The following is a 27,181-nucleotide window of genomic DNA, read 5'->3' as shown; positions in this document are numbered from 1 at the left end:
GTTCCTGTTCAACTAATTTAGTTCAACATTGAACCGGATCATAAATATAAATATTAATTCAATTCAATTCAGTTTTATTTGTATAGCGCCAATAACAATAGAAATTGTCTCAAGACGCTTTACAAAAACCGGCCTGCCACCTCCAGAGCAGCCTGAGGGCTACAGTGGAAAGGAAAAACCTTAAGCATAACCCAGCTCATATGGAGTAAGTATATGAAACTGTTTGTATGTGGTGTTAATTTGGGAACTTGTGTTAAGTCTACATGTCACATATGCAACCACAAAACTGATGAGTAGTTATCTATTATTTAAAAAATATATATAATAATAATGTTGACTGAATAAAGTAGATTTCCAGTGAGGTAGTAGAGAGCTTTCTTCAAATCTACAGGGCAAGTCTCCCCTAAAGACTTTTTGTTCTGTTTTTTTTTTTTTTTTTTTTTTTTCTTTAATCTCAAACTCCTCTAGTAATCAAGCCTCTTCTGGTAGTTGCGCGGTCTTTCCACCGGGGGGCAACGTAACACCAGAACGTATCCACTCATTGGAGGAAGAGTCCTGTCGTCCAATCAGATAGCAGGTTATTCTGGTCCTGGCCAATCCCGTGCCGCGGTGGATGGGCCGTTGTTGAAGATGCTTGGTGTAGCGGGGGGCGGGGTGAAAGTGGAGCCAACTGGTGGTGGTGGGACAGTAGAGTTGCTTGCCGAGCCCAAGAAGTTAAGTAGTTTGGGTGAAATCATGATCTCTTGTATTTTGGTGCTCGGGCTGTTTTCGTGCATTCTGGGTGGATATCATCACCAAGGAGAGAACTCGCCCCATGTGAGGAGGCTGCAGAGGGAGTTTGTTGGTGATGAGGAGCGAAGTATTTTGGAGAGCACGCAGCTTTTGAAACGCAGCGCAGGTCTGGATGAGCAGACATGCACAGCTTTGCCTGGAGTGGAGTCAGCGCTGCTCAACAGCACCAACTCTGTAAGTGTCTTTAAAGCCGCGATGATTTAATAAGTGAGCAGGGGTATCTGCCTGGAGCTGAGTGTTTTTCTTCCTTTATTCCCTTTTCTTCTTTTCCTTTATTGTCTGACATCCAGACATTTTAATATCAGACTTTCAAATAAGTGTACCATTAAACTGACTAGTAGTGGGCGAATCGATTAGTTGATTCATCAATTAGTGGATTGCGTTTGACGAAATGAGAAGTGCCAAACATCTGATGTTGAGCATTCTCATTTCAGAAGAATGTCCTATTTGTTTGTGTCTCCATGAGTAAAGTTTGGGACAGCTGTTCAGATAAAATGAAAAATGAATTGGTATAGTCTCTAGTAATTGTCATTTTCTACAATCTTCCTGAATCTTCCTTTAATAAGGGAATAAAGTCTGCAGTCTCGTATTCACTGAAGGCAATAACTCATTTGAGCCTTGAGATTTATTTTAAGGGATTGAATAAGTTTGGTCTTTAAAGTGTTTTTCATGCAACTGTGACATGTTGAAATGATCCGTTATGCCCAATTGAGAGTCTGTGATTATTTGCATTATTAATTTGGCAGTTCCTTCATTAATAAATTACTCGTTTTGGTTGTAAATTGTTTCATAAAGGAGACTCAACAGCAAATATATTATACAATATATACTACAATATTAATAGTGGGTGCAATTATTGAACATCTCTGGTCAGAATAGCTGTAGATTGGTTTTCTGATGATCTCCTGATTATGTTCAACTCGGTGACACTCTTTTGTTTATTTATTTATATATTTATTTTTATTGATCTAAATTAATGTAGGCCATCAGTCCTGGTCAGCTCCATTATGTCTGCAGACCCTGGGTTGTCAGGCTCTGGTGGACTAACAATGCAGGATGAATGGAGAATGTAACCACAGGCGTCCATAGACATTAAGTTGTGTGCTTCCAGGCTGATAACGCCTGTTGCTCTCTTTCATACTTGGGATCAAGGTGAATAGTGTCGTGGTGATGCCGTGCACTGTTTCAAATGATTTTATGTCTGCATTATTCATGTATTTATTATTTTTTGCGCTTTTTCACATCTCACCCAAAACCCTATCCCAAAATAGACCAAACAATAAATAGTTGTGCTGAACATTTTGTAATAGGAAGCTCAGCAAGAACAACCCTGACGTCCAGGGGAATGTTCAAGAAAAACAACTTTGTCCATAACTACAGACAGAGCTCCACAGGACAGTCCTCCTGATGTGTATACTTATGTGTGTATGTGAGATGGAAGAAGTGGGTGTTACATCATTTCTGGCTCAAACACCTGGGCTGGCTTTTGAGCATGAAAACGATTTGGTGTGCTCTCAGATAGCAGACTCCTCCCGTCCCCTCTGGCCTTTCTCCCTCACAAACATTCCCCACCGTTTTTATTTTTTTTAGATTTCTGCCAAACCTGATTTGATCAGCGCCGTGGATTGATGTCTGAATTATCAGACCCGCACGGCTAGATCAGACAAAGCAGAAGCTTTTGCTTTATTATTGGCATTTGCATATGAGATCAGCTCTAACTCATTTCTGCTTTTGCTCCTTTTTGGCGTTTTTTGACCCTTGCTGAGTGCACGAAATGTGTTTTGTCAGCTCTCCTGTGCCTTGTTTGATTTACACCTCTTTTTAGGGTTATGTGAGATTCAGTTTGCTGAATCTGTCAGGTTTACAAAGTAGTATGCTGTTTCCATCCGGTCCTTTAGCCTCTCTTGCCAAAAATAAATAAAGTAGAAAAAAAGACATGTTGTGTTTTAAGTGTGAACTGTAGCTGGGTTGGAGCCAGCTGTTGGAGCACCAAGAAAAGCAGCAGCGTTGATGTTCCACATGGAGAGAGAGAAGGAAGTCAGAGAGAGAGTTAGTTAAAGTGAGGCCTGTTGATACACAGGGAGAGAAGCCGAATGGGTAAAATTAAAGGAGGCACTGTAGAGTCAGAAGGTGAAGAAGTGAACTAGTACTGTCCACCGATCAGCCACAACATTAAAACCACTGACAGGGGAAGTGAATAACACTGACCATGTTCTGCTGGGAAACCTTGGGACCTGACATTCATTCATGTGGATGTTACTTAGACATGTAGCACCCACCTAGACCAGACCAGACACCCCCGACCCATAGTAAGGACAACTCTTGTTTTGGAGTCACAAGGGAGACCTACACAATATTAGGAAGGTGGTCATAATGTTATGCCTGATTGGTGTATGTATATTGTTTCCTCACTCTTAAAGCAAATAGAAACTTAATATTTTTTGCCAGCACAAATGTTGACATTTTACCGTTTTTCCCTTCGCTTGATAAGGGATTTTCTGTCAATCTCTGAGATTAAATCAGGGTTAAAACACAAGTTCCACTATAGATATGCCATACCTCTGTACCTAACTGGCTCCAGCATGGCCAGCAACTTGGTTTATACTTTTATACTCCCACAATGGTTCTGTGCAGCACAGATGGCCTAAACATTTATACCTATGCACCACTGTGTTGACATTGTTGTGTATCATTATGCTACTGAAACATTAGTTGGAGAGTTCAGAACTGCTCATGTTTGGGCTTGAAGCTGATGAATGTTGAACAGCACTTATGTTTACTGAAATCACTGCAGTGTAGAGAGGAAAAAAAAGACATCTGAGCAGATGGTGCTTCGGTGCTTCTCCAGGCACTGAGACATGCGTACGGACCAATCACAGCTGTTGTGGTCTGCATTGACGCGGCGTGTAGTTACATTTCTGGGGTGCTGCATATCGAGCTAGATTTATTCTTCTGTATTCCAGTCACTGTTTTGTTGGCATACACAGACTGAAATTCGACACAACTGACAAGACGTCGCGTTTCAGTGGTGTAATTATTGTAAATTGTAAAACGATGCCAACGCACCAGTGGACAAGTATAAATGCATACAGTGGCCTAGGCCTAGGAGTAAGTTGTGCTCCACTGCAGATTAATTCGACTGATTCATTAAACAACTTTTACGTGATCGTCAAGATAATTGCATTTCGTCCTGAAAGTGCTAAATCAAAGGGTTTGAGGTCCATCTGCTGGTCTGGTCTGCAGAGCTCCGTGTGTTAGATCAGGACTTAGTGTTTGACCTCCTCCTCTGAAGTTTTATGTGTGTAAACATGGCTGAAGCAGAACTCACTGCAGAGGGAATAAGGAGCTCTTTGTATTGGTGTCTGACCTCTAAGGGAGGACTTCAGCGGCCTCCCACTGGTCTGCATGGATATACTGTATGTGCCTGTGTCTGTGTGTTGTTTGCTGTCGTGAGCTGAGCCTTTTCAGAGTTGATTAAATTCTACATGTGATACAGCATGAGGTCATGTCTGGTTTGAGAGGGCACATCCACTGTTTTCTTGTTACACACCCCATTGTTATCCCCATCGCAGGACATGGTACTCTTTCCTAGTCTTTCCTCAAGCAATAAAGCACACACTCATTCTTTACACTCTTCCATGAATATAAGAAGCATCTTCCACCAGCTTCTAGCTGACCTGGTGTATAATAAGTTTGAAGTTTGTTTGGGTTTCAATGAACTGGAGCTGGTCAAGTCAGCATAAGTCTAAGTTGTGGTTTCACAGAAACAGTTGTGGAGGGAGGGGGGCACCTGCTGGTTAAAGTTAACACAGGTGTATGAGCAGCTGGCAGAAACATTTGACCCGATCCTGAGACAAAACACAAACTGAAACCTGTTGAAAGCTGTTGACCTCAGCATTAACGTCTCATTTTAAGAATTAATTTTAAATAGCTTTCTAATGCAACAAATTCCAAAATAAAGATTATTATTGACATTGTGAGCGTTTCAGCAGGTTTACATTAGCACTTGATAATAAAATTGAATTGAACTTGGCGTTACTAGTACTAGACATTTGTCAGTTTTCTCAGTATTTTATATACATTCACTTTCCAAAACATTAGGTATGCTGGTAAAAACGATGCATTATGATATAATGATATAAAGCTTAGCTTTTATGTTGAAACTATTTAAGGAAGATCCCATTCAAAACAGACACCGCCACATCACCGACCACTAATAGTCAAACATCCTTAGGCTTTGGTACAGTTATTATAACATATTATAACATAATAACTGCCTAACAAAGCTTTTTTGTAGAACCAAAAATGCTGAGGTTTATTGGTGCAAAGCGTTTGTTTTTTTTTTTTTTTTTTTCAATTTATGGATTGACAGATTGAACAGATGGCAGCGAAGGAAGAAAAGAGTGATCAAAATAGGAAAGAGCAGATGGATGCTGGCAGTGAGAGCGCGATGAAGAGGTTAATGCAGCAGAGACGGAAAGTCGTGTTCACAGGCTTGAACAGCCAGGCCGAGAGACTTTCCACTGGACTTGTTTACAAGGAGTTTTCTGCAGGCAGACTGCAGACCTGGTCATCTTCTGTGGCTTTTATTGAGCTTCACACACACACACACACACACACACACACACACACACACACACTCCAAGGAGGGGAGAAACCTTCCTCAGTCTGCAATTAAATACACTGCTCAGAACACCAAACACTTCAACTGGATGAATGGACGGGAGTGTTGTTAGCAGTCAGAGAAACTTAAAAATGGCAAATGGATGAAAAGGCAAACATTTGTATATTTGTATATGTATCTTGTATTTTTCTTCTGTTATGAATTTGGAATAGATTCACTCCTGATGTAGTGTAAATGTGTGCATGTCTTTGTATATGTGTGTTCTTGCTGTACTGAGCGATTGTCTTGTTCTCTGGCCTCAGCTTTGTCATTTAGACAGGAATGTAGGTCACACACACAGAGTGCATCTAAATGGCTGAGTTACTTTGGACAGTATGGACAATTCACCCCTGTCTCTCTTGGCTGACGTGTCCACTTTGTAATAAACAACAGAAACACATGTGAATCTCTCTTATGTTTTATGTGTTTCAGCCTCTCCACTTTTGTGTGTCTGTGTGTTCATGTCTTTTTTTTCAGACTTTGCTTATTGAATTTTCATTACGTAAATTAGTTATAAGAAAACAAGTATCAAGTTTTCATTATCATGTGATCACAAAACTGAAATAAAGACAAACAGTGTTCAAGACACTTGTGTATAAATATATAAACAAACAAACAAAAACAACAATATAACAAACAAATAGGTCACCTATACAAAATGAAGAATTAGGCAGTAACAGATGGCAATAATTAAAGTCACACTGAAGTGTATAAACACGTACATCCATAAAAAGCATGTCAATATAACAGGTCAGATCATGTATAGGGACTGATTGTCAGTCCCGGATATAAGGAAAAGTCAACTTATTTACATACTCAAAAAGTGGCCAGCATGTTTTCCTGAAAGCAGCAGAAGATCCCCTCAGTGTGCAACAGATTTTCTCAAAGTCAATTAAGTAAAAAATGTCTTTTAACCATTCATGACAGGTTGGTGGAGTCTGGGATTTCCATTTCATTAGAATGAGACATCTAGCTAAGAGCTTCTTATACTTTGGAATAGCAGATATGAGGGTGACTCCAAATAGGACAGTGAATGCAGATAGTGTGGTGTGTTAATGTCTTGACACAGCATTGAGCAAGCAACATAACACCAAACTTATTTCCAGACTTAGTCCCATGTCACATGTTGCATGGTAAATAACTAGCTAAACTAAAACTAAACTTAAATTGGTATGCATCAGAATTTTATTAACTACCTTAAATAACAGAGAGCAACAAAATCCAAAAAAAAGAGGATTTGATATGTATTTTAATGTTTAGTTTGGCCCAAGTCCCATCCTCTAACATGGAAGGGGTGGAGCTTATGACCTATACTGCAGCCAGTCACCAGGGGGAGCTCTACTTGCTTGGTTTCACATGTGAGCAGCTGTTCTTCTGTCTATCTTTATACTATATGCGAATAGCGACGAAACATTGTTCTTGAATAACTCAGTAACTGTTTTGTTGAAAAATTTATAAAAGGGTCTGTTCTTTTTTTCAGTTCACATTCAAGGTGCGCACCATTGGTTCACTGTCACTGGCCTGGGTAGGAGATGGATCAGGGGTGAGTTCATCAATAACTACAAAAGTATCGACTGTGAATGAAACAGATTTTGATTGATGTAGCTCCAAGCACCACTCTTTCCAGGTGCTGCTGGTTTTGACGACGTTTCACGTGCCCTTGTTCATGGTGCGTTTCGGCCAATCCAACCTTTACAGGAGGTGAGAAATGCCTCATGGTGGGCAGCGCACTCAGTCAAAAGTAGGTTGGTAAAAAAGTCGAACTGAGGATCTGACTGCAAACCTTTTTCTGTGTGTCAGTGAAGACTTTGGGAAGACGTTCAAGGATGTGACACATCTGATCAACCACACTTTCATCCAGTCTGACTTTGGCATCGTTATCAGTCCCGACCACTCAGGAAAGGTGAGTGTTGACGCTTGTGCAAACGCAGTGAAGCTCATTCCTCCATGTGTCCATCCTGTGGATGGACACATGAACATCAGTTTCAATTTTCAGTAAATCTTGTGATTTTCTCAGTCTCTCAAATGCTTGCCTCTAAAATGAAGCCACGTTTTTTTGTCACATTAATGGTCCGAACTTTAAGTAGAGAAAAGCAAATCTTTTGAAAACCCGACCTGAAGAATCTGGATTTAAATATTTCTGTTTTCTGGTTAATTACATTTCAATTCAATTCAATTTTATTTATATAACGTCAATATCAATACAAATTGTTACGAGATGCTTTACAAAAAGCATCCTGAAACCTCCAGAGCAAGCCTGGAGGCACTGGTGGCAAGGTAGAACTCCCTTTTAACAGGAAAAATCCTGTTAAAAGGGAGTTCTTCCTTGCTTTTCACCCATAGACAAAAGAGAGAAACAGCAGGTAGTAATAGAAATGAAATTGTAAGAGATTAGAGGACAGGAGCTCGGTGCCAGAGAAGAGTAGGTAGAGGATATGTCCTCAGTACATTGTCCCCCAGCAGCCTAGGCCTATAGCAGCATAACTATAAGCTTTTCCAAAAAAGAAAGTCTTAATCCTGACCTTAAACGTAGAGAGCGTGTCTGTCAGACAGTATTTCTACTCTGTGTCTTTGTTTGGTTTCAGGTGATCTTGACCAGTGACGTGTCAGATACCGGGGGATTCCGACTGTTTCGCTCAAAGGACTTCGGCTTGACCTTCGTTTCAACTGACCTGCCGTTTGCACCCCTCATTCATATTGTGTACAACCCCGGGGACTGCAACACACTCCTGACACTCAGTATCATGGTGACTACATCGAGTTTCTCGGTTTTGATTAATTCTGAGACTTCTGTTTCATACTATTAGGTTGTCAGTAATTAATAAAAAAAAATATTTTCACATACTTAACTGTTTTCCCTGCAGTCGGACCTGTGGCTGTCAGAGGACTTTGGCGCCACCTGGAGGAAGATCCATGACAGTGTGTGTTTGGTCAGATGGTGAGAATCGCTCGCGCCACCTTTAGCTGGCTTTTTATTAAATTATGAATACACACAGGACAGGTGTGCTCTTTTTGATACTTAATATGTAACAGATGGCATAATAGTCAGAATTTTTGGCTCTGATATAATTGCTGGACTAGCCTGGGCTGAACCTCGCATTTGTCTTTTTTAAACAACATACAAATGTTGAAAAAATGGTGTTTTCCCTCATTTATGTTCATAAATAAAAATGACAACCATTATCACTAACTGAGTGAAAGGAGCTCAGCCTATAGCATAGGTCGGGCTGTGCATTATAGTAAAGTTTAGCTAACTATTAACTTTATTTCTGTTATACTTCGGAATAATGAACCCCCATAACAACAGTTTATATGTGAGAAAATAGCCGACATGCCGGCATTTGTTTTGTAGCCTGTGTGTGTTCTCTGCCCATTGTTGTTTATCCAGCTGTCTTCTGCCCCACTCTTGTTTCATTTGAGCACTGGAGTTCACATGAAGTTGTGGTGTCAGCCTGTGGCTGTTAGCACTGCATTGTGGGAAGACTTTGATAGCTCTGTGTGACCACAGCTGTCATTTAAACCTCAGCAGAAATCGACTGCAGAGTGAGGGAGTTGAGGTTGCTGTCAGTGTGCATCATGAGTCAGCAGTGGCATTCTTGCTCAGGCCGCAGTCCTTGAACCAGAAGAATCTGTGCGACTGTGTGAAAACCCTTTGGCAGTGAGCAGAACCAGAGAGGGAGGGCCTGGAGTGCAGCCTGCTGGATTGCTGTGTGCCTCACTCACCCAGCGATTTAAAGAAATCATAACCATAATAATAATTTATGATAATAATAATAATGATGATTTCTATAAATTCCAAAAGTGGATTTATATTTAAACAAAGACAAGTCTGAGAACAATTAGATCTTGGCCTCCCTCTGACCCTTCACGGCGTCTTTTTCTCACACACAGGGGTCCAAATAACAGCATCTACTTCACAACTAACTACAATGGATCATGCAGTAAGTGAAGTGAACATAATCACCCATCTACTAACATGTTTGATATTTAATAATACATCTAATAACCTCACCTTTCATCCTGCCAGGTGACAAAGGAATGCTAGAGTTGAGGAAGACAGTTGACTATGGTAGAAGTTTCCAAACCATTGCAACAAGAGTTTACTCCTTTGTGCTGGGAGGAAAATTTGTTCTTGCTTCCATCATGACCGGCACGGTAAGTCTATGTTTCTTTTATTTGTCTTTATTGCCCGTAGGTGTGTTAATCTTTACTTTTGCATGTTTCTTTACATTTCTATGTTTGTTTAATGGCATAAATGGTCGTTGTGCATAATTTTATAGTATCTGATTTTAAGATCAGACTCAGGACAACAGCCAAATACAGATCACACGTTAATAAGAGGTTTAAATGTTATATTACTTCTTATATATTGAAGATTTGTGTATATAAATCCAAAAAAACACACGTCATACAGGCGATTTGATTTTGAGGAATCTATCTTGCTTTGCTTCACTTTGGTCTGTAACACAACACAGTATATCGATAAAAGAGTATAAAGCACAACACATTGAAACCATTCTGTACGTGTCAGGGCACAGAGCGCATGATCCATGTCTCAGTTGACGGAGGTGACGTATGGAACATGGCTCAGCTACCTACGGTCAACCACAACCAGTTCTACTCCATCCTGGCAGCCAATCAGGACATGATCTTCATGCATGTCGACGACCACGGAGGTCAGAACTAGTGTTGACAAATTGTACTGTTTCAAACCATGTTTGCTTGCATGTGTGCGTTGGTATGATAGAAAATGTGGAACACGAGAAGTTATTTTTATTCTTGTTTAGATTTATTCGTTAAGTTAGTTAGCTAGACAGACAAAAGATATTAAAGACCCTTCCTTACTATTAAAGAGACAAAACTTGCCGATCATTCGAAATTGAATCAAAATGAGTCAAAACTCATGGCGGTCCATTTTTGTTGGCATGACACGACGTGTGTTCACACAGCTGAAAGAATATAGTCACTAAGCTCACATGTGTCCTCAGTTCATCTTGGGTGTGTTCAAACCTGTAGTTAAAGTTTCCCACATGTGACCCAGCACACATATTAATACCAGTTCTGACCGGAGCCAAAGAGTACGGGATAATCCAAACCATGTGCTTTGTTTCTGTGTACGTGTGTACTGTGTGGATCAGACTCTGGCGTTGGAACCATCTACGTGTCAGATGATAGAGGAACTGTGTTCTCCAAGTCCCTGGAGCGCCATCTCTACACAACCTCAGGAAGTGACACAGACTTCACTGTTATTGCGTCCCTCAGGGGCGTCTACATGACCAGTGTCCTCACAGAAGGTGGGTTAACACACTGTTTTAAATCTACTTACCCTTATGCTATTTTTCATCTGTTTAATCTAAAAGCAAAAATCACTAAATCAACTAAATTTGAGTCAATTGTGTCAAAGGAGGAAGACAAATAAACTCTAAGGAATATCAATTGTTTTTTGTTTTTTTTGTAAAGCAGTTTCATTATTTGCTTTCCAATTGCATGGAGGGATTTTCCTTTCACTATGCATTTTTGGGAAACTCCACTATGAGTCAATGAGTTGGCTTCAAAGCAGCGAACACACAAAATTCACATTGTTATTTTTATACAGTCTACAAACACAGTCTAGAAATTAAAAAGTGTGAAGTTGGTTTCATTTATCTTGTCTGCAGTTTATAGGTTTTAACATGTAAAGTACTTGGATCTTGGTTGAAGTACATGTATTTACTTATTTCTTTGCAGATGATGTAGTGGAGACAGTGATCACCTATGATCAAGGAGCGAAGTGGCAGCCGCTGCGCACACCAGAGAACAGTCACTGTAACACTGACACCTCTAAAAACAGACCTAACAGAGTGAGACAGATGCAAATCTAAACATTTCTTTATTGGACTGTACAATACCATGCAACAGTTTTCAGCAGGTATAAAAAAAATGTTGTAAACTAAGAATAGTTTCAAAAATAAAAAGTATTCATAGTTTATTTTCATCAATTAACAAAATGCAAGGAATGAACAGAAGAGAAATCTAAATTAAATCAATATTTGGTGTCACCATCCTTTGTGTTCAAGACAGCATCAATTCTTCTTGGTACTTGCACACAGTTGTTGAAGGAACTCGGCTGGTAGGTTATTCCAAACATCTTAGAGAACTAACCACAGATCTTTTGTGGATGTTGACTTCCTCAAATTCTTCTGTCTCTTCATGTAATCCCAGATAGACTCCATGATGTTGAGATCAGGGCTCTGTGGGGCCATGCCATCACTTCCAGGACTTCTCGTTCTTCTTTACTCTGAAGTTAATTCTTAAAGACCTTGACTGTATGTTTGGGGTCTTTGTCCTGCTGCAGAATAAATTTGGGGCCAATCATACGCCTCTCTGATGATATTTATTCATTTATTATTAGATCCCCATTAGCTGCTGGATCTTAATCACAGATACTCTTCCTGGAAAAGTATTGCAAGATGGTTAAGTATCTGCATGTATTTGTCAGCATTGAGGACAAAATTAATCCTGACCAAATCCCCAACTCTATCTGCAGAAATGCAGCCCCAAACTTGCAGCAACCTCCACCATGCTTCACTGTTGCCTGCAGACACTCATTATTGCTCTCTCCAGCCCTTCAGTGAACAAACTGCCTTCTGCTACAGACAAATATTTCATACTTGACTCATCAGCCCAGAGCTCCTGCTGCCATTTTTCTGATCCCAGTTCCTATATTTTCTTCATAGTTGAGTTGCTTGGGCTTGTTATCATATCAGGGGTTTGGATTTTTGGCTGTAGCTCTTCCATGAAAACCACTTCTGGCCAGACTTCTCCAGACAGTAGATGAGTGTACCTGGGTCCCACTGGTTTCTGCCAGTTCTGAGCTGATTGCGCTCCTGGACATCTTCCGACTTTGAAGGGAAATAAGCTTGATGTGTTTTTCATCTGCTGCACTAAGTTTCCTTGGCCGACCACTGTGTCAATGATCCTACAAAATCCCTGACTTTGTGCAAGTGTACCTATAAGGATTGATGCTGGTTTGAAGGCAAAGGGTAGTAACACCAAATATTGATGTGACTTCGATTTTACTTTTGTTTGCTCACTTTGCCTTTTGTAAATCGATAAAAATAAACAATCATTATTTATATTTTTTTTAAAGCATTCTTAGTTTACAGCATTATTTTTCACACCTGCCTGACACTTTTGCACAGTACTGTACATGTGGTCAGCAAATAATTTTGATGCCTTTGCATCTGTCAGTAGACAGTAATTATGTCACCAAATATCCCTCTCCTCATTGTGTCTCTACAGTGCAGACTCCATATCCATGCCTCCTACAGCACCGCTATGAGGATGAACGTCCCCATGCTGCCTCTTTCCCAGCCCAATGCCGTGGGGCTTATTCTGGCCCATGGTAAAACACACAAACACACATAAAACACACATTACATTGGATGTTTGTTTACACCGTGTCTCTGTGCTCTGTGCTCAGGCAGCATTGGAGATGCAGAATCCGCTCTCTACCCTAATGTGTACATGTCTGATGATGGCGGCTACTCATGGCAGTTGGCTCTGAAGGGCCCCCATCAGTACGCCATCCTGGACTCTGGAGGCCTGCTGGTGGCTGTGGAGCACACCAACTCTGTCAACCAGATAAAGTGAGAAAGACACTGTGAAAGATGCTGTTAAACAGAGACTTTGTTGTAGAACTGATATTGACGGCTATTGACGGTGTATCATTCTTTTTTGTGGGGTGGGACCTTTCCCGTACTCTGTCCCTACACCTTTCAGGTTTTCCACAGATGAAGGGCAGTGCTGGCACACATTCAACTTTACCAACGACCCACTTCACTTCAGTGGCATGGACAGCGAGCCTGGCTCTCGCTCCATGAACATCAGTCTGTGGGGCTACAGGAACGACTTCAGTAAATGGGTGGTGATCACTATAGACTTCAGGAAGCTCCTTACCAGAAACTGTGAGTCTGTGGGAGAAGTGTTTGTTTGGTATTACAACCTGTGTACTTTTACTTAGTACATGTATATGCTTGAGTGTGCAGGCAGTGATGGAGATTATATAGAGTGGCTGGCTCACTCTACAGAGACCAGTGAATCCAATGACGGCTGTGTGCTGGGCTATAAAGAGACCTTCTTACGGCTGAGGAAAGATTCAGTCTGCTGGAATGGGAGAGACTTTGTAGTCAACAAGAAACGGTCACCCTGTCCATGCACAGAAGATGACTATCACTGGTATGTCCTTCCTTTTCCCTTCATGCTTGAGGCCGAAAGTATACCCTTACTTGATTGTTTGTTTTTGTTTATCTAATCAAATTTTACAGGCATACTATCACAATATAACCATGTGGTGTACGATTACACATCCCACACAGCAACACAATATCTAGACTGATGAGAGGCTTTGTTTTTGATTTTTGCATAGAGCGGACTGATATTAGTTTGTCTCCTTTCACTTAAAATAATCTCCAAAATATAGGGGCACATTTAAAAAGTGCTGACCCTAGCTTTGTCCTACAGTGACTTTGGGTATTATCGGCCAGTCAACAGTTCAGAGTGTGTGGAGCAGGAGGAGATGAAGAACCGTCCTCTGGAGTTCTGTTTAAATGGTACCACTGAACAGCTGCAGACCAGCGGGTGAGAATGTCTATCATTGTATCAACAATGTCTTACTAACCAGAATAATTAAAGTACTGTGAGATACACCATACACAACATTATAATCGCCTTCCTAATATTGTGTAGGTCTCCCTTGTGTCTCCAAAACAGTTGTGACTCATCAGAGAATGTGCATGGACCTTATGCGGGTGTCCTGTGTTGTTAGTGAGGTCCTATGTGTTGAGGGGGCCTCTGTGGATCATCCCACAGATACTTGAATCAGTTTGGGGTCCAGTGAATTTGGAGGCCAGGTCAACACCTTGTGCTGCTGTTAATGTTTTTTGAGTTGTTCCTAAACCATTTTTGTGTGTGTGTGTCTGCCAAGCTGCATCCTGCTGGGGATGACTGCTAACTGCTGCTCAAGGAGTATCATTGATAGGGGGAGGGGGTGTGTAGTTTGGTCCAGCTGGGTGCTACATGTCTAAGTAACATCCACATGAATGAATACCAGGGCCAAAAGTTTCCCAGCAGAACACTAAATTATCACAAGATGCTCAATGTCATTCCCCTGTCAGTGGTTTTAATGTTGTGGCTGATCGTGGACAGTACTAGTTAATTTCTCCACCTTCTGACTCTACAGTGCCTCCTTTAATTGTACTCACTGGATTCCTCTCCCCGTGTATCAACAGCTCGCGCTTTAACTAACTTTCTCTCTGACTTCCTTCTCTCTCTCCAAGTGGAACATCAACTCTGCTTTTCAGCACGGCTCTTTGTAAATCTGACAGACAGTGGTTAGCACTGATGCCTCACAGCAAGAAGGTCCTGAGTTTGAATTCATCCACTGACTGGGCTCTTTGTGTGGAGTTTGCATGTTCTGTGTGTCTGCGTGGGTTCTGTCCGTGTACTCCAGCTTCCTCCCACCGTCCAAAGACGTGTTCTGTCTCTCTGAGTTAGTCCTGTGATAGACTGGAGACCTGTCCAGGGTGTACCCCCACCTCTCGCTTAATGACAGCTGGGACAGGCTCCAACTCCCCTGTGACTGTCCAGAGGACAAACGGTCACAGAAAATCAATGAATACACCAACAAATACAAGACATAAGAAAAAAAGACCCGTCAAATGATGTGATGTCACAGTAAGCCTTTGGTGCTGGTAGATGTTGGTTTGGTGTGTCTATTTTGTGCACATACTGTGTATCATTAATCCATGTAGGAAAGGGTTTGAAACACATTTGTTTTAGTGAGTGATAAAACCCTTCAGCATCAACTTCTGTCTGTGCTAATAGAGAGGATTTGGAAATTTGTAGCATAAATGTTATTTGTATTAAGCTGTATTGTCTCGTGGCCTTGTCAGTAAATTTTGTCATGGATGTTGCTACATTTTAGCTACCGGAAGATTCCAGGAGACCATTGTGAGGGAGGTTTTCAGCCAGAGAGAAAGGAGACCAACCTGTGGAGGATATGTACCAGCAACGCCCTTCATCCCAATTCACTGGTCAGTGCCCCTTATTCTAAGATGACACTACTGTAGGAAAACCTATGAAGGGGCATCTGAACTTGCATGGACAAGCACCGAAGGTGTAAAATGGTCTGCTACAGTTCTTTGCGTTTATTTTCAGGTTGCATGTCATCTTGTACGTCATCATTTGGCAGTTTGCTTTTACTGAAATGCGAACTTTTTTTTTTTATGCCATGTTTTAATGTGCCAATTCACCAGGATGAAAACACTCTTCTCAAATTCATATGAACTGACCTATATCAGTCACTGTCTCTATCAGTTAAGTGAATATTAGTTTAATTAATTGATACTTCACCTATGTCTAACTACCCAGTGTGCATTTACAGTTGAGGGACATAAAATATTTTTCCATGTTCTTCTTCACATGTTCATCCTTTTCTTTCTCTGGAAATAACAGACTGAAAACAGTTCACCCAACGCTGCTGTCATAGTGATGGTTGTCATAGCGATCCTCCTGACGAGTGCCTTCGTCGGTGTTTGGCTCGTTAAGAAATATGTCTGCGGAGGACGGTCAGTTCATTTTCACGTCACCACCCACACCCGTAGACATTATTTACATTCCTCCTCTGATTCTCTCTTTCTCTCTAACGTTGGGTTTTGTTTTCCATCAGGTTCCTCGTGCACCGATACTCTGTTATGAGGGAGCACGTTGAAGCTAACAAAATAGAAGGAGTAGATGATATTGACACCCACTACATGGAGACAGGAAAAACACAGTACAATGAAGATTCAGATCAGGTGATGCTGTGTAAAACGCCATATTTTTAAGTCAAATCTTCTGATTATCTATCAACTGGGTTATATTGTTTGTTTCTCCTCATAGGATCTCTTAGATTAAGATTTCTCTCCACTCAAAGGATTTTCAAGCCTAAATATAATGCAGTCTTTCACGATGCCTGGGCATTCCTGTTGCTCCCACATGCTGATTAACATCTGCTTCTCACTTCTCGCTGTCCCCCGGTGGCTGGAAGGTTCAGCAGCAGCGGGGCAACTTCTTCTATTGCTTCCTTGTACCTGTTGTGGCTCCCACAAATAGACCCAGTGAAGATTTTGGGGACTGGGGGGGTGAACCCACTGCACAACAGAAGAAAGCCTCCAGGGTCCCTGGAGAGCTTTTGTTGTCTCTGTCACAGAAAGTTCTGTAAAGACCGTTGAGTGTGAACACGTGCCCTGTTGTGCTCTGTATGTTTCTTTTCATGTTGACCCGAGAAGAGGTGGCCCTGCGCTGCAGAAGCACAATACAGACGCTACAGTTTGGATGTAAGGGCTCACAGAACACAGAAAATAATCTCTATTTTAGTCTGCCGCCTATAAAGTAATTTTTGTTCCCTGTACATTTAAAAATAAAAAGATACAGTGTTATTACTTATAGTGGGCCTTTTAAACATTTATATTTCATCAGTTCATCAGTCAATACTAATACTTGGCAATTGCACAATTTCTGTTTTGAATTCCTTGTTTTTTGCTGAAATATATATTTTTTCCCATTTAACAGTAACTTCTATAAGTAATGGTTCCTTTAGTTTCAAACCTTGAACAACTTAAAATAAAATTGTAAGCTATAGCTGTATTCAGAACATTAATATCAGTGCAAATGCTTGTTGTTAGAAATGGAACCTAATATTACAAGAAATTATCAAGTGGACTCTGAACAAAGGTGTGTGCAAAAAAATCAACATATAAATAAAGGAAAGACTAGAGCTGCATGCAAACAAGAACTGCACAGTGTAAAATGTAACTACCAAGACCACCAAAACAGTGCAAATGTCTTTTTAGCAACTGGTGAAACTTATGACATAAATGATAAAAGGGTCTGTCATTATCATGAAGATACAGTAGTAAACATCTTTTATATATTTTATATATATATGTATACCGTGCAGCTTAGTACAGCCAATTTCTTCCACTCTTCCATATGTGTGGTGAAAAAGAATGACTTGAATTATTGCCAAAGCACTTTTACTGTTTAGTGTTCTAATATTAGAGGTGAGGCTGGAACAACCTAACCCTAGTCTGGCATTATAGGAGTATGAAGGTAATGTTAACACAAGGCCTTTACTTGAACTTTCTGGTAGTTTTGCTTAACATGATGCAACAGTGTGTTGCTGTTCTTGTGTTGTTTTTGTTGTTTGTCTGTTTTGGATTTGGTTTATGCTTCCAATATCAGACCAGTATGCATTTATCTAATGATCTTAATGCAGGTGCAGGCATTACTCATTAAAATAATTGCACTGTTTTTAGAGAGCAGTACAAACTGTTCCATAATCAAAGTGATAATGATAATGGTAGAACCCAGATACATAGATTTTGCAAAATATTCACGATAATAATAAACCTGTCAGATTAGGTAACAACAAACATGTATTTTACTAAATTACATCTGTGTCTCTGATGAGATGCTGGTTGGCTACCATTTCTATTATCTGCAATGTGAAAACTGCAACCTTTGATACACATGCAGGGCTTTTGGCTAATGCTTGTATTTTCCAGCAGAGGCAATAATATTCCAGTGAATAAGCTATTGTAATAAACTGGCCTAATGTCAAGGCATATACTCAAGGACCGTTGGGTGGACTATGCTCAAAATGAAAGCAAATGCATATGCTTGATGCTTCTTAATTTACTCACCTGACAGCAAGAAACCTGGCTATTTACTGGATTCAATGATTTATTTGTGCACTGTATCTACAGATCTGTGAAAATGTTGCATTTGTTAAAATGTCCACAAATGTCCACATTTTGTAAAGTATTAGGACCAGGAGGTGTATCATTCTTTCCTTGTGTAACTGTTTTTTTAGGATATCAGCAATGAGTGTCTCTGAACTAAACTGTTCTGTAGCACAGATGTTTGATAACAATGTTTGCATTTGTTGAATGAAAAAACACCATCTCTTTTACACCTGTTCACATGTGTTTGTGTTTTACATAGTGGCAAAGCATGTTGAAAATACAGTCTACTACAACATAAGAAGTTGTTTGTCGTGTTTTCAATTGGTCTTATAATTTAATATACTATGAGGGCTTTGTAATATTGGCACATTATTGTCTTCTTTCTACAGTCATGATAGGACCAATTACCTGACCATGGTAATAAATGAGACTAATTAAAAATGTTTGCATGTCTATAATTTATATTACTACCTTTCTTCACTTAATGCAGGTATAACTTAAAATGAGGTACCATTTTAACTGAAATTAACTGTTTTGATCAGAGAAGTGGACAAAACACAACACTAGGGTGGCTGGAGTAAGACACTGAACCCCCAATTGCTCCCAGTGCATGGCACTGGCGTGTGCTTATTTTAACAAATGAGTAGATGTGTCTGTGACTGTAAAGCGCTTTGAGTAGGTGCTATATAAAAACTAGACAATTTACCAACACTGATATGATACTAAATGGCAGACAACAATGACCCCAAATCGCACTTATATTTCTTAAGAAACTTCATTTTTTAATTTGTTAAAATGTCCACATGATGAGTTCGACGCCCCTGTCTTAATGCCATGAATGTGTGCTATCAATGGCAGCTCGCGACGCCATGTGTCAAACACTAAGGGGCGCCACATTCTAACTACGTATCCGGAAATTGTATAGCCACACTCATCATTTTGAATCTGTAGTTCAGCTAGCAGATTCCCGTTGGTTAGCATCGACTGTTGTAAACTCATTTACATTTAGTTAGCGGCATATTTATAAGATGTGGACTAGCTGTTAAGGCAACGCTGCGTGTGGAACAATGTAGCGGCTGTGAAGGAATGTCGACTCTTTAGGGTGAGAACATATAAAGAACGCATTGTTAAGTAGCTAGCTAGTTAGCAAACGTTAGCCGAGGCGTTACGTTAGCTAACGCGTTTGCTACTAACGGCTATTTACCACCTGCCAAAATTCTACCGTTATGTTCCAGTTCACGTGTCCGTGGACAGCACTGCCTGCAAGAGTGCATTTTATTACAACCGGACAATATTTATTTGAAGACAATTAATCCCGTAAGAAGGGGGAAAGTACTAATGGAGTGGTGTAACTACTGTCTCTTGACTTTCTTCGTGCAGCTGTCTGCTAGCGCGCATGCTACATATCTTCGAACAAATTAGGCCAAAGACTTTTTACACGGCGGATTTTCTTTTCCCACCGTTACCCTTAACACAACTGAGTTAATGGTTAGACATTGTATTGATGTCGTGGGAGTAGGTAATATTTCAGTTAATTATTAAATAGCCGAAGTCAAGCTAACGATTATTGACGCCCACGCTCAAATCTGACTTGCAGGGAAACATTTTCTTATTTTTACATGACCTGTATGCTTCTCCAAACTGAAAGTGACAAAGACGCTGCGACTGATTTCTGAGAAATCGTGTCATCAGTTTTGCACGCATACTATAAAATAATGGAATGTTCTTATATCTCTTGAATGTCCTATTGGTTTATGTAGCAAGTCCTTTCCGGCCAGTAGAAAGCTATTGGTTATATATAAATTCACAATACAAATTTCATATTAATTCCATATAAAATTCTGATTTCTGCATTTGAAGATGGGTTTATACTATATTACATTACTTGTGTTTTTCAGACTTCCTTTGTTTACTATGAGCTCACTACCAGCCCAGCCTCCAGCGGCAAGCTCATCCTGCAGGACGCTACCTGGAGATGGGAATCAGGTGCGGTTAATCAAAACCTATTAAATCTTCACTTACCAGTTCATTAGGAACACCAGTGAAAATATATGTATTCTAAGAGTCCTTTGCTAAAACTTAGCTTAATGACAGGTACAATTTATTGCTGTGCTGTTGTCCACTCAGGTACAACCAAAAGCCCCTCTCCTGCAGATTCTGCGTGTAGCCGGAGCCCAGGAAGATGTCTTCACCCTCAAAGAGGTGGGCTGTCCAATAGAATGTCAAATATGTTTGTTTTTGCTGCTTGTTTCACTGGCTGATTGCAAGGTGCTTCGTGAATAGTGCTAATCATGTGCCATTATTGCATAGATCGTTTTTAATATGCACTGGGTTTTTAGGTGATGCACTACTTGGGTCAGTACATCATGGGGAAGCAACTCTATGACAAACAGAGGCAGCACATAGTCCACTGTCAGGATGATCCTTTGGGAGAGCTGCTGGAGGTGGAGAGCTTCTCCGTTAAAAATCCAAGGTATTCACTCACCTCAAAAAACAATCACTTTGCAACAAGTAATGTTGGTATGTATATGTATATATTAAATAATGATCTATATTGAGTATGGAAAATTATTCTAAATGTTTGTCTTCTCATTTTACAGTCCAGTGTATGAAATGCTCAAGAAATACTTGGTTGTGCTTGGTTGTTCTGGTAAGTGATATATTGATGTAACTCTTTGTCAGTTTTGTGTGAAATGATGTTTTGGTCAGTCAGAATAAGAAAATACCAAATGAGTGAATTTATTTAATGCAGGCTGCACATTATACATTTGTGATGTATTGTCATTCACTCATGTCTCTTCCTCTGAGTGGTGTGTTGGAGTGAAGCCTTGTGGAATACAGAGAATCTTTTTTTTCCTTCACATTCTTTTTGGATATTAATTGTGTGTGTGTGTGTGTGTGTTTTATTTATTTATTTATTTTTTTAAATTTTTACATCTCTTGTGGATGTGGGGATTCAACATAGTATCAGAAGAACACTTGTTCTTCAGATCCACAGGACAGGCCTTAGTGAGAGAGTGTGTGATACAGAAATTAAATAGGGGGGGGTGTCCTTTTTCTGTTACTGTGTCTTATCTGAAATGCAGACGCTGCAGAGAATCTTTCTGTGGGCCGTGAATGTGTAGAGGGCGGAGTGGAGGATCGTGGTCAGGTAAAGCCGAAGCATGGTGCTCAGAAGAAACAGAGACCCTCAGCCTTTCTTACCTCACTACACACAACAGTTTTTGACAGGACTGGCAGCCAAAAGACTTGTTTAGACTTTAATTTGGCCTATTCAGATTGTAAATCCAGAGTTAAATTGGTCACTTTCAAATTATGGTGTGGACAATTTTTCCTCAAGATCTTCTTTGCCTAGGATATAAGATGTACTAAAAGACCAGTGCACTAAGAGTAAGGTATGAAGTCAGCTTCCGTCAGTTTGTGTGTACTGGGGAAGAGGAGGTAAAGGCTGCTGTCTTCGTTGGTGTGCATTTGTACAGAGTGGCACCGTCTCTGTACAGCCCCATCCTTGGTTTGGTCTGGTGGTATTGTCTGCACCTTTTGTGACCCACCAGCTCCACCCAGTGGATGGGGGGCAGAGTCCCTGTCTCTGTCTGTGTCAGAGTTCTCTTCTCTGCTCCGAACTGGAGGATCACAGCTCCTGATCAGTTTCAGGCCAAATGATAACCCTAATCCTCCTCACCCTCCCCCCTTGTTCCTACACCCTTTCTTCCAATTCCCTCCAATATTTATCATGTACAGCTTAGTCCATGCCCTTTATTTAATACAGTTTTTCTCAATATTATTGACCTGCTGCCAGATTTGAGAATTTCTTACCAGATCAGTTGCTGTATTTCTGATTTTTGCATGCACTAGACCACTCCAGGGTGCTATCAAATTAGTTTTTCTCAAATATTTATATTTTCTTCTTTTATGGCTTTGATAAAATATGTTTTCTTCCTGGTTCATATTACACAGACCCTTAAAATCTGCCTCTTTGCTTGTGTTTCTTTGGTCATAAACACCATATTCTCTTTGCTTTATCTTGCTTTCTGTGTTTAGAAGATTGAACATGCCATATAACAATTACATCATCATAAGTTGGGTCCTGCTGCCATTGGATTAACATTGGATTCTAGGATCACAGTTAAATTATTACACCATCTTTTTTTTCCTCTCTCTATTTCACCCACCCACTAAACATTTTCAGTGCCCAGTTATGTAATAAGTGTTTCCACCTTCCCCACTGGCCCATACCCTAATTGCCCAGCCCCTTGTTCCCTGTACCACCTCTCCATACTCGGAGGCCATTTTGAAAAGGAGCTGCGAGTCCTCCAAGTATGCAGTCATGGCTCTGTGTCCTAATTGTTGTCTTTCACATCTTCTTCCTCTGTAGATTTGTGGAGGTGTGGTCAAAGCAGGTATGGAGCCTGGCAGTACTAGGCCTCACCTGCAGACCCCCTCCCAGAGACGACCTCGGGAGCCAGATGATGGTAATCAACAGTCTTTTATACAAGCAGCACTACACACAAGCCAGGTTTGTTATAAGAAGCTGAATTTAACTGTTCAAAACCTCCCCAGACTCTCTTGAAGGCCTCCCACGTTCAGCCTGCAAACGGCCCAAGCTGGACGTCACTCTGGATGAGTGGGACCTCTCGGGCCTGCCCTGGTGGTTTCTGGGTAATCTCCGTAATAACTACAGCCGTAGGAGCAACGGCTCCACTGACATCCACACTAACCAAGTAAGAAGTTTGATGTGTTGTTATACAGTGTTGTGACTGAAAAAAGTAAGGTCACACTTCTTTTTTGATTTCAGTCAAAAAAAAAAAAAAAACTGACTTGATTTAGTTTGAAAATGACATGAATTGTTGCATGACAGTGGTGGTCTGACTGATATGTTAGCTGTCTCCTGCGCAGGAAGAGGACACAGCCATTGTGTCAGATACCACAGATGACCTCTGGTTTTTGACTGAGGGAGGGAGTGAACAGGTGAGCGTGGAGATGAAAGAGGCAGCACTGGAAGAAGGGAGCGGAGGAGAAGGAGAGACTCAACTTGAAGATGATGATGGAGGGGGGAAGGAGGAAAAGGCAGATCGAGAGGTAGAAGTTGGTTTGAAAACTTAGGCTTTATTGTTTCCATTTAAGATGTCCACCTACCAGTTAAGATGCACTCCACATTTATAATCTGAAATACTTTCCATTTCTACTGTGGTATTTAGATGTCAGAGGAACCAGATGAAGACTCTCAGTGTCTGAGTGATGACACAGACACAGAGATCTCCACACAGGTTTGTATATCTTAGTTTTTGTGGTTGTTGAGTAAAACTACAAATGTCAGACTTGACTTTCTGTCTACCTTATGTCTCAGGATGCCTGGCAGTGCACAGAGTGCAGGAAATATAACACACCTCTACAGAGGTATTGTGTACGCTGCTGGGCCCTGCGTAAGAACTGGTACAAAGACGTCCCTCGACTTGCGCATTCCCTGTCTGTTCCTGACATCCCTGCATGTAGCTCTCTCAATACCCATGATGACGAAGATGACAGTGACACAGGGATTGATGTCCCAGACTGCAGCAGGACCGTTTCTGATCCCGTCATCCTGCCTTCCCACTCCACAGCTGATAGACCATTGCCTACTATGGTTATGGGGAAAGGTAAAGGCCCTCGGCCTTCCAGCTTTCACAAGGACGAGCAGCTCTCAGGAGGGGAGGGTCAAGAGAATCTGGGCATGGAGGTTGAAGACGTTAGGCCCGAGGCATTGTTGGAGCCTTGTAAGCTCTGTCGAGTGCGACCTCGTAATGGAAATATAATCCATGGACGTACAGCTCACCTGCTTACTTGTTTTCCATGTGCAAGGAGGCTACATAAATTCCAAGCTCCTTGTCCAGGTTGTGGAAAGATTATTCAAAAAGTTATTAAAATCTTCATTCTCTAAAAAGCCTGTAAACACATCTGTAAGGCTCTAAGACAGTCTAGGACCTAAACAAGAAAAAAAAATACAACACACACTCTAAAACACATTCAACCATTCACCTGCATGCTTCTAGAAACATACTAAATGTGCACCTTACCCAACATCTGTAAAGAAAAACACAAGATATAGCACTTGGTGAAGCTTGCTCTTGGCTGCATGGTTTATTTTACATCACACTGCCTCTGAAGTATTGCTGGGTGAAATCCCTTGGACTGTGGTGCCACTTAAAAATAAGGGACATACAAAAGAAGACATATTTATATATTTATTAGATCACATGCTGTAGGAGTGTACAGTTGGTGTGGGCCCTTATTTGATTTCATGAAGGTTTTTTTTTTTTTTTTAATGGATTTTTTTCTCTTGTGTTCTTGTTTGACTTTGTTTTGATATATTCACTTAATTCAACACCAGGACAAAAAATGGGGGTGGGGGGGAATTAAGAAGAAATATTCTTTTTAGTATCCTTTTTTCATTTTGTTTATAATCCCTTTTTGTATCTCCTTCGCCATCGTGACTTTGAGATGTGAGCATTAAGGATAAGATTAAAACCTAATCGGAAATTCAAGCTAATCTTGAAAAACAATTTGGTTTTCCACAGTTAAAGATTTAGGACAATATCTCAGTTTCTTTGTATAAGTTAATATTTTGTAGATTATAGTGTTGGTGTGTTATAGCAGTCCTGTTTCTCTCAAACGGTATTTTAAAATGTTGAAATTAACCTGCTCAAGAATGCACAGAAGTGTTAATTGTAGTTAAGTTGATGTTGATATGTATTCAATATTTACAAAATGCCAAACCAGTTATGTCTGCAGTAAGTTATGTTATGAGTTGGTTTCATGTTAAACTGACTTCAAATTCATCCCTTCCTAAACCCAAGTCAACCATTTATGTACATTTTGTATTTAATTTATTTATGATTATGTTTTAATTGTGATCACAACCTATGAAGCAGACAGGGGCTACACTTGTTACAGGGTTCTAATGTATTTTAATTTACATTAAACTTAAAGACAGAGTAAATTGGCCCAGTTACCAAATGCACCCACCGTGAAAGTGACTTATTGGGGGTCGGGGGTTTGACTTCAGCGTTACACTGCCATGTAATGACTTAAATGCTATATTATAGATTTTATTTTGATGTGTCTGCATTACCTGAAGATTGTATCGCAGGACCACAAATGTACTATTTCTTTTCAGTTGGTGTCAACAAATAAATACAGTATGTTCTTTTGTAATTTATGATATCCAGTGACAGTAGACATTTAACCCTTGGCTCTGAAAGTCTAAAGAGTTTATCATAGTCTTTAGATCTGCTGTTGACTTGCGCTTAATCTTTCTGCCAGCAGGTAGAGAGAAGTTCGAGTATTGCAACTTGCCAATGGAAACTAACTGTACAGTACCAGTGACAACATAATGAATATAATGTTGAATATATAGAGCATGCCTCTTGTCATGACTATAGCCAGCACTGAGCTGGTGTCAGAGCTTTATTAGCCATGTAAAAGATTAATGTAGCCTGTTGTATTTATCAGCATTAATGTGCATCAAGAGAAGGAAATCTCTACTAGACAGAGACCTCATATAAATGGTGTAGTATACAAACCAGCTATACTCGTTCAGATTGACCAACTTAATTGTGGCAATGACTGGCTTTAAGACTAATGTGCGCAGACATGGTACAACCAATGCATTTTATTTTCTACTTGTGATGAAATAAAAATTTGTTAAACAGTAAAAGAGTTAATGGTTTGATCTTGTTAACCAGAGGGACAGTTGCCTACTAGTGAAGTGTGTTTGTGTGAGTGTTTGAGTGAAGAATAAGTCATTGTGTGACAGGCCAGCTGTCATGTGTCTTCTCCTTCACCGTGCTCCAGCACCTGCGACTCTCCTTTGCTTACTCACTGTTCTTGTTCTTGTTGGTCTTATTTTTGTCTTGTTCTTGGGAAGTGGGGCAGACACCCTATCCTCTACAGTGTATATGTCGCTGTAACACTGATATGTAAATACTGCAGCTACTTTAGTTCAGCCACTTTAGACATAGACGTAGGTCATTCATTTGACTATGCTTCCCTGTTTGTGGAAAGTCCCCTCCGTCTGAAATTGCACTATGATCCAGTAAAGCACATGAGCCAGATATGACACAGAATAGTTGATTATTAAAATTACTGTGTTTGTATCCTTTATTATTTAATGAGATTTATGTATAAACCTTTTTATATTTGCAAACGTTGAATCAAATTATTAGATCCATGGCAGATTAAATGTCAGCTTTGTAAAATATAAAAAATAAAGAGATATTCTTACTAACATTTCCCGAAATTACATATTGCTTTTTCCAACCAGTTCTTTGGAGTTGTCAGAGTGGTTATTAATACATCAAGAGATCTTCTGAGATCCAACCTTGCCTACTGTTAAGTTTGATCAGAAATACGTAAATACCCAACTGAGTAACTCAGTTTATTTAAATAAGGCCAGTAAATACATTTATTTACATTAGATCACTGGAAACATTAGATATAAAGTATATATGTGGTGTGGACAGGTGTCAGCCTGTATTTTGCGCTACAGCCTTAAATGTTTGTGGCAGACATACTGAAATGCTTCCCCTCCCTCTGTGTCTAATTCAAGAATGGCATACTGCCTTGTTGTGGCGTCTGGTGCGTCACAGAACGTCAACGCAAAGAATGGCATAACACCCCTGGTGACATGGCACCCCGAGCTTGGCAGCTCCAGAATGGCACGGCCCAGCGAGTGGTGGTGGTGGTGCTGGTGGTGGTGGGGCTCTGCATGTTTCCATGGCGACACTATCTCCATCCCAACATCCGAGAATAACTTAACACAGTCTCTTTATCCTCTATGGTGTATGCAATACTTCCTACAGGGAAAAATAACTATTGGTCCAAGTCTTGTGTTTTTTTTTATTATTATTATTATTGTTTTATTGCTCCTGCTGCTTCTTGATTTGTCTGCTCGTGTGAAGCTCATTTATAGAAACAGTATATT

The 27,181-nt window shown here is 40.3% G+C and overlaps 2 protein-coding genes across 5 annotated transcripts; both read left to right on the top strand.

Annotated features, from left to right (window-relative positions):
* Positions 1–666: 666 nt before the first annotated feature.
* On the top strand, positions 667–18,523 carry LOC125007191 (sortilin-like). 2 transcript variants are annotated; one of them, XM_047583838.1, is made up of 20 exons: positions 667–966; positions 6,936–6,998; positions 7,083–7,156; positions 7,256–7,358; positions 8,041–8,202; positions 8,320–8,393; positions 9,347–9,396; positions 9,483–9,610; positions 9,987–10,131; positions 10,594–10,749; positions 11,183–11,295; positions 12,737–12,839; positions 12,918–13,083; positions 13,217–13,401; positions 13,483–13,672; positions 13,958–14,074; positions 15,420–15,528; positions 15,950–16,062; positions 16,164–16,290; positions 16,376–18,523. In XM_047583838.1, the coding sequence occupies exons 1-20, from the start codon at positions 736–738 to the stop codon at positions 16,388–16,390; spliced, it is 2,424 nt and encodes an 807-aa protein (XP_047439794.1). In that variant the 5' UTR covers positions 667–735; the 3' UTR covers positions 16,391–18,523. The 2 variants fall into 2 exon arrangements, with proteins under 2 accessions (XP_047439794.1, XP_047439793.1); XM_047583837.1 differs by having other exon boundaries at positions 16,164–18,523.
* Positions 18,524–19,161: 638 nt separating this feature from the next.
* Positions 19,162–25,915, top strand: mdm4 (MDM4 regulator of p53). Of its 3 annotated transcripts, none has more exons than XM_047582994.1 (11): positions 19,162–19,324; positions 20,121–20,208; positions 20,350–20,424; positions 20,562–20,695; positions 20,823–20,872; positions 21,309–21,373; positions 22,598–22,694; positions 22,783–22,943; positions 23,119–23,301; positions 23,421–23,489; positions 23,570–25,915. In XM_047582994.1, the coding sequence occupies exons 2-11, from the start codon at positions 20,137–20,139 to the stop codon at positions 24,137–24,139; spliced, it is 1,476 nt and encodes a 491-aa protein (XP_047438950.1). In that variant the 5' UTR covers positions 19,162–19,324; positions 20,121–20,136; the 3' UTR covers positions 24,140–25,915. The 3 variants fall into 3 exon arrangements, with proteins under 3 accessions (XP_047438950.1, XP_047438949.1, XP_047438952.1); XM_047582993.1 differs by having other exon boundaries at positions 23,104–23,301; XM_047582996.1 differs by lacking the exons at positions 19,162–19,324; positions 20,121–20,208; positions 21,309–21,373 and having other exon boundaries at positions 23,104–23,301.
* The last annotated feature ends 1,266 nt before the right edge of the window (positions 25,916–27,181 follow it).

Source organism: Mugil cephalus, chromosome 4, assembly GCF_022458985.1.
Source record: "Mugil cephalus isolate CIBA_MC_2020 chromosome 4, CIBA_Mcephalus_1.1, whole genome shotgun sequence".
Lineage (NCBI taxonomy): Eukaryota > Metazoa > Chordata > Actinopteri > Mugiliformes > Mugilidae > Mugil > Mugil cephalus.
Note: the sequence above shows the minus strand (reverse complement) of the source record. Positions and strands in the feature narration are given on the sequence as shown.

Excerpts from the sequence above, each read along its gene's own strand:
- LOC125007191 (XM_047583837.1), top strand. The coding sequence starts at position 736 with ATGATCTCTTGTATTTTGGTGCTCGGGCTGTTTTCGTGCATTCTGGGT. Across the intron at positions 8,394-9,346 it reads AGTGTGTGTTTGGTCAGATG|GGGTCCAAATAACAGCATCT; the intron begins GTGAGAATCGCT and ends TCTCACACACAG. Across the intron at positions 10,750-11,182 it reads GACCAGTGTCCTCACAGAAG|ATGATGTAGTGGAGACAGTG; the intron begins GTGGGTTAACAC and ends ATTTCTTTGCAG.
- mdm4 (XM_047582993.1), top strand. The coding sequence starts at position 20,137 with ATGAGCTCACTACCAGCCCAGCCTCCAGCGGCAAGCTCATCCTGCAGG. Across the intron at positions 20,873-21,308 it reads GGTTGTGCTTGGTTGTTCTG|ACGCTGCAGAGAATCTTTCT; the intron begins GTAAGTGATATA and ends TCTGAAATGCAG. Across the intron at positions 23,302-23,420 it reads AGGAAAAGGCAGATCGAGAG|ATGTCAGAGGAACCAGATGA; the intron begins GTAGAAGTTGGT and ends TGTGGTATTTAG.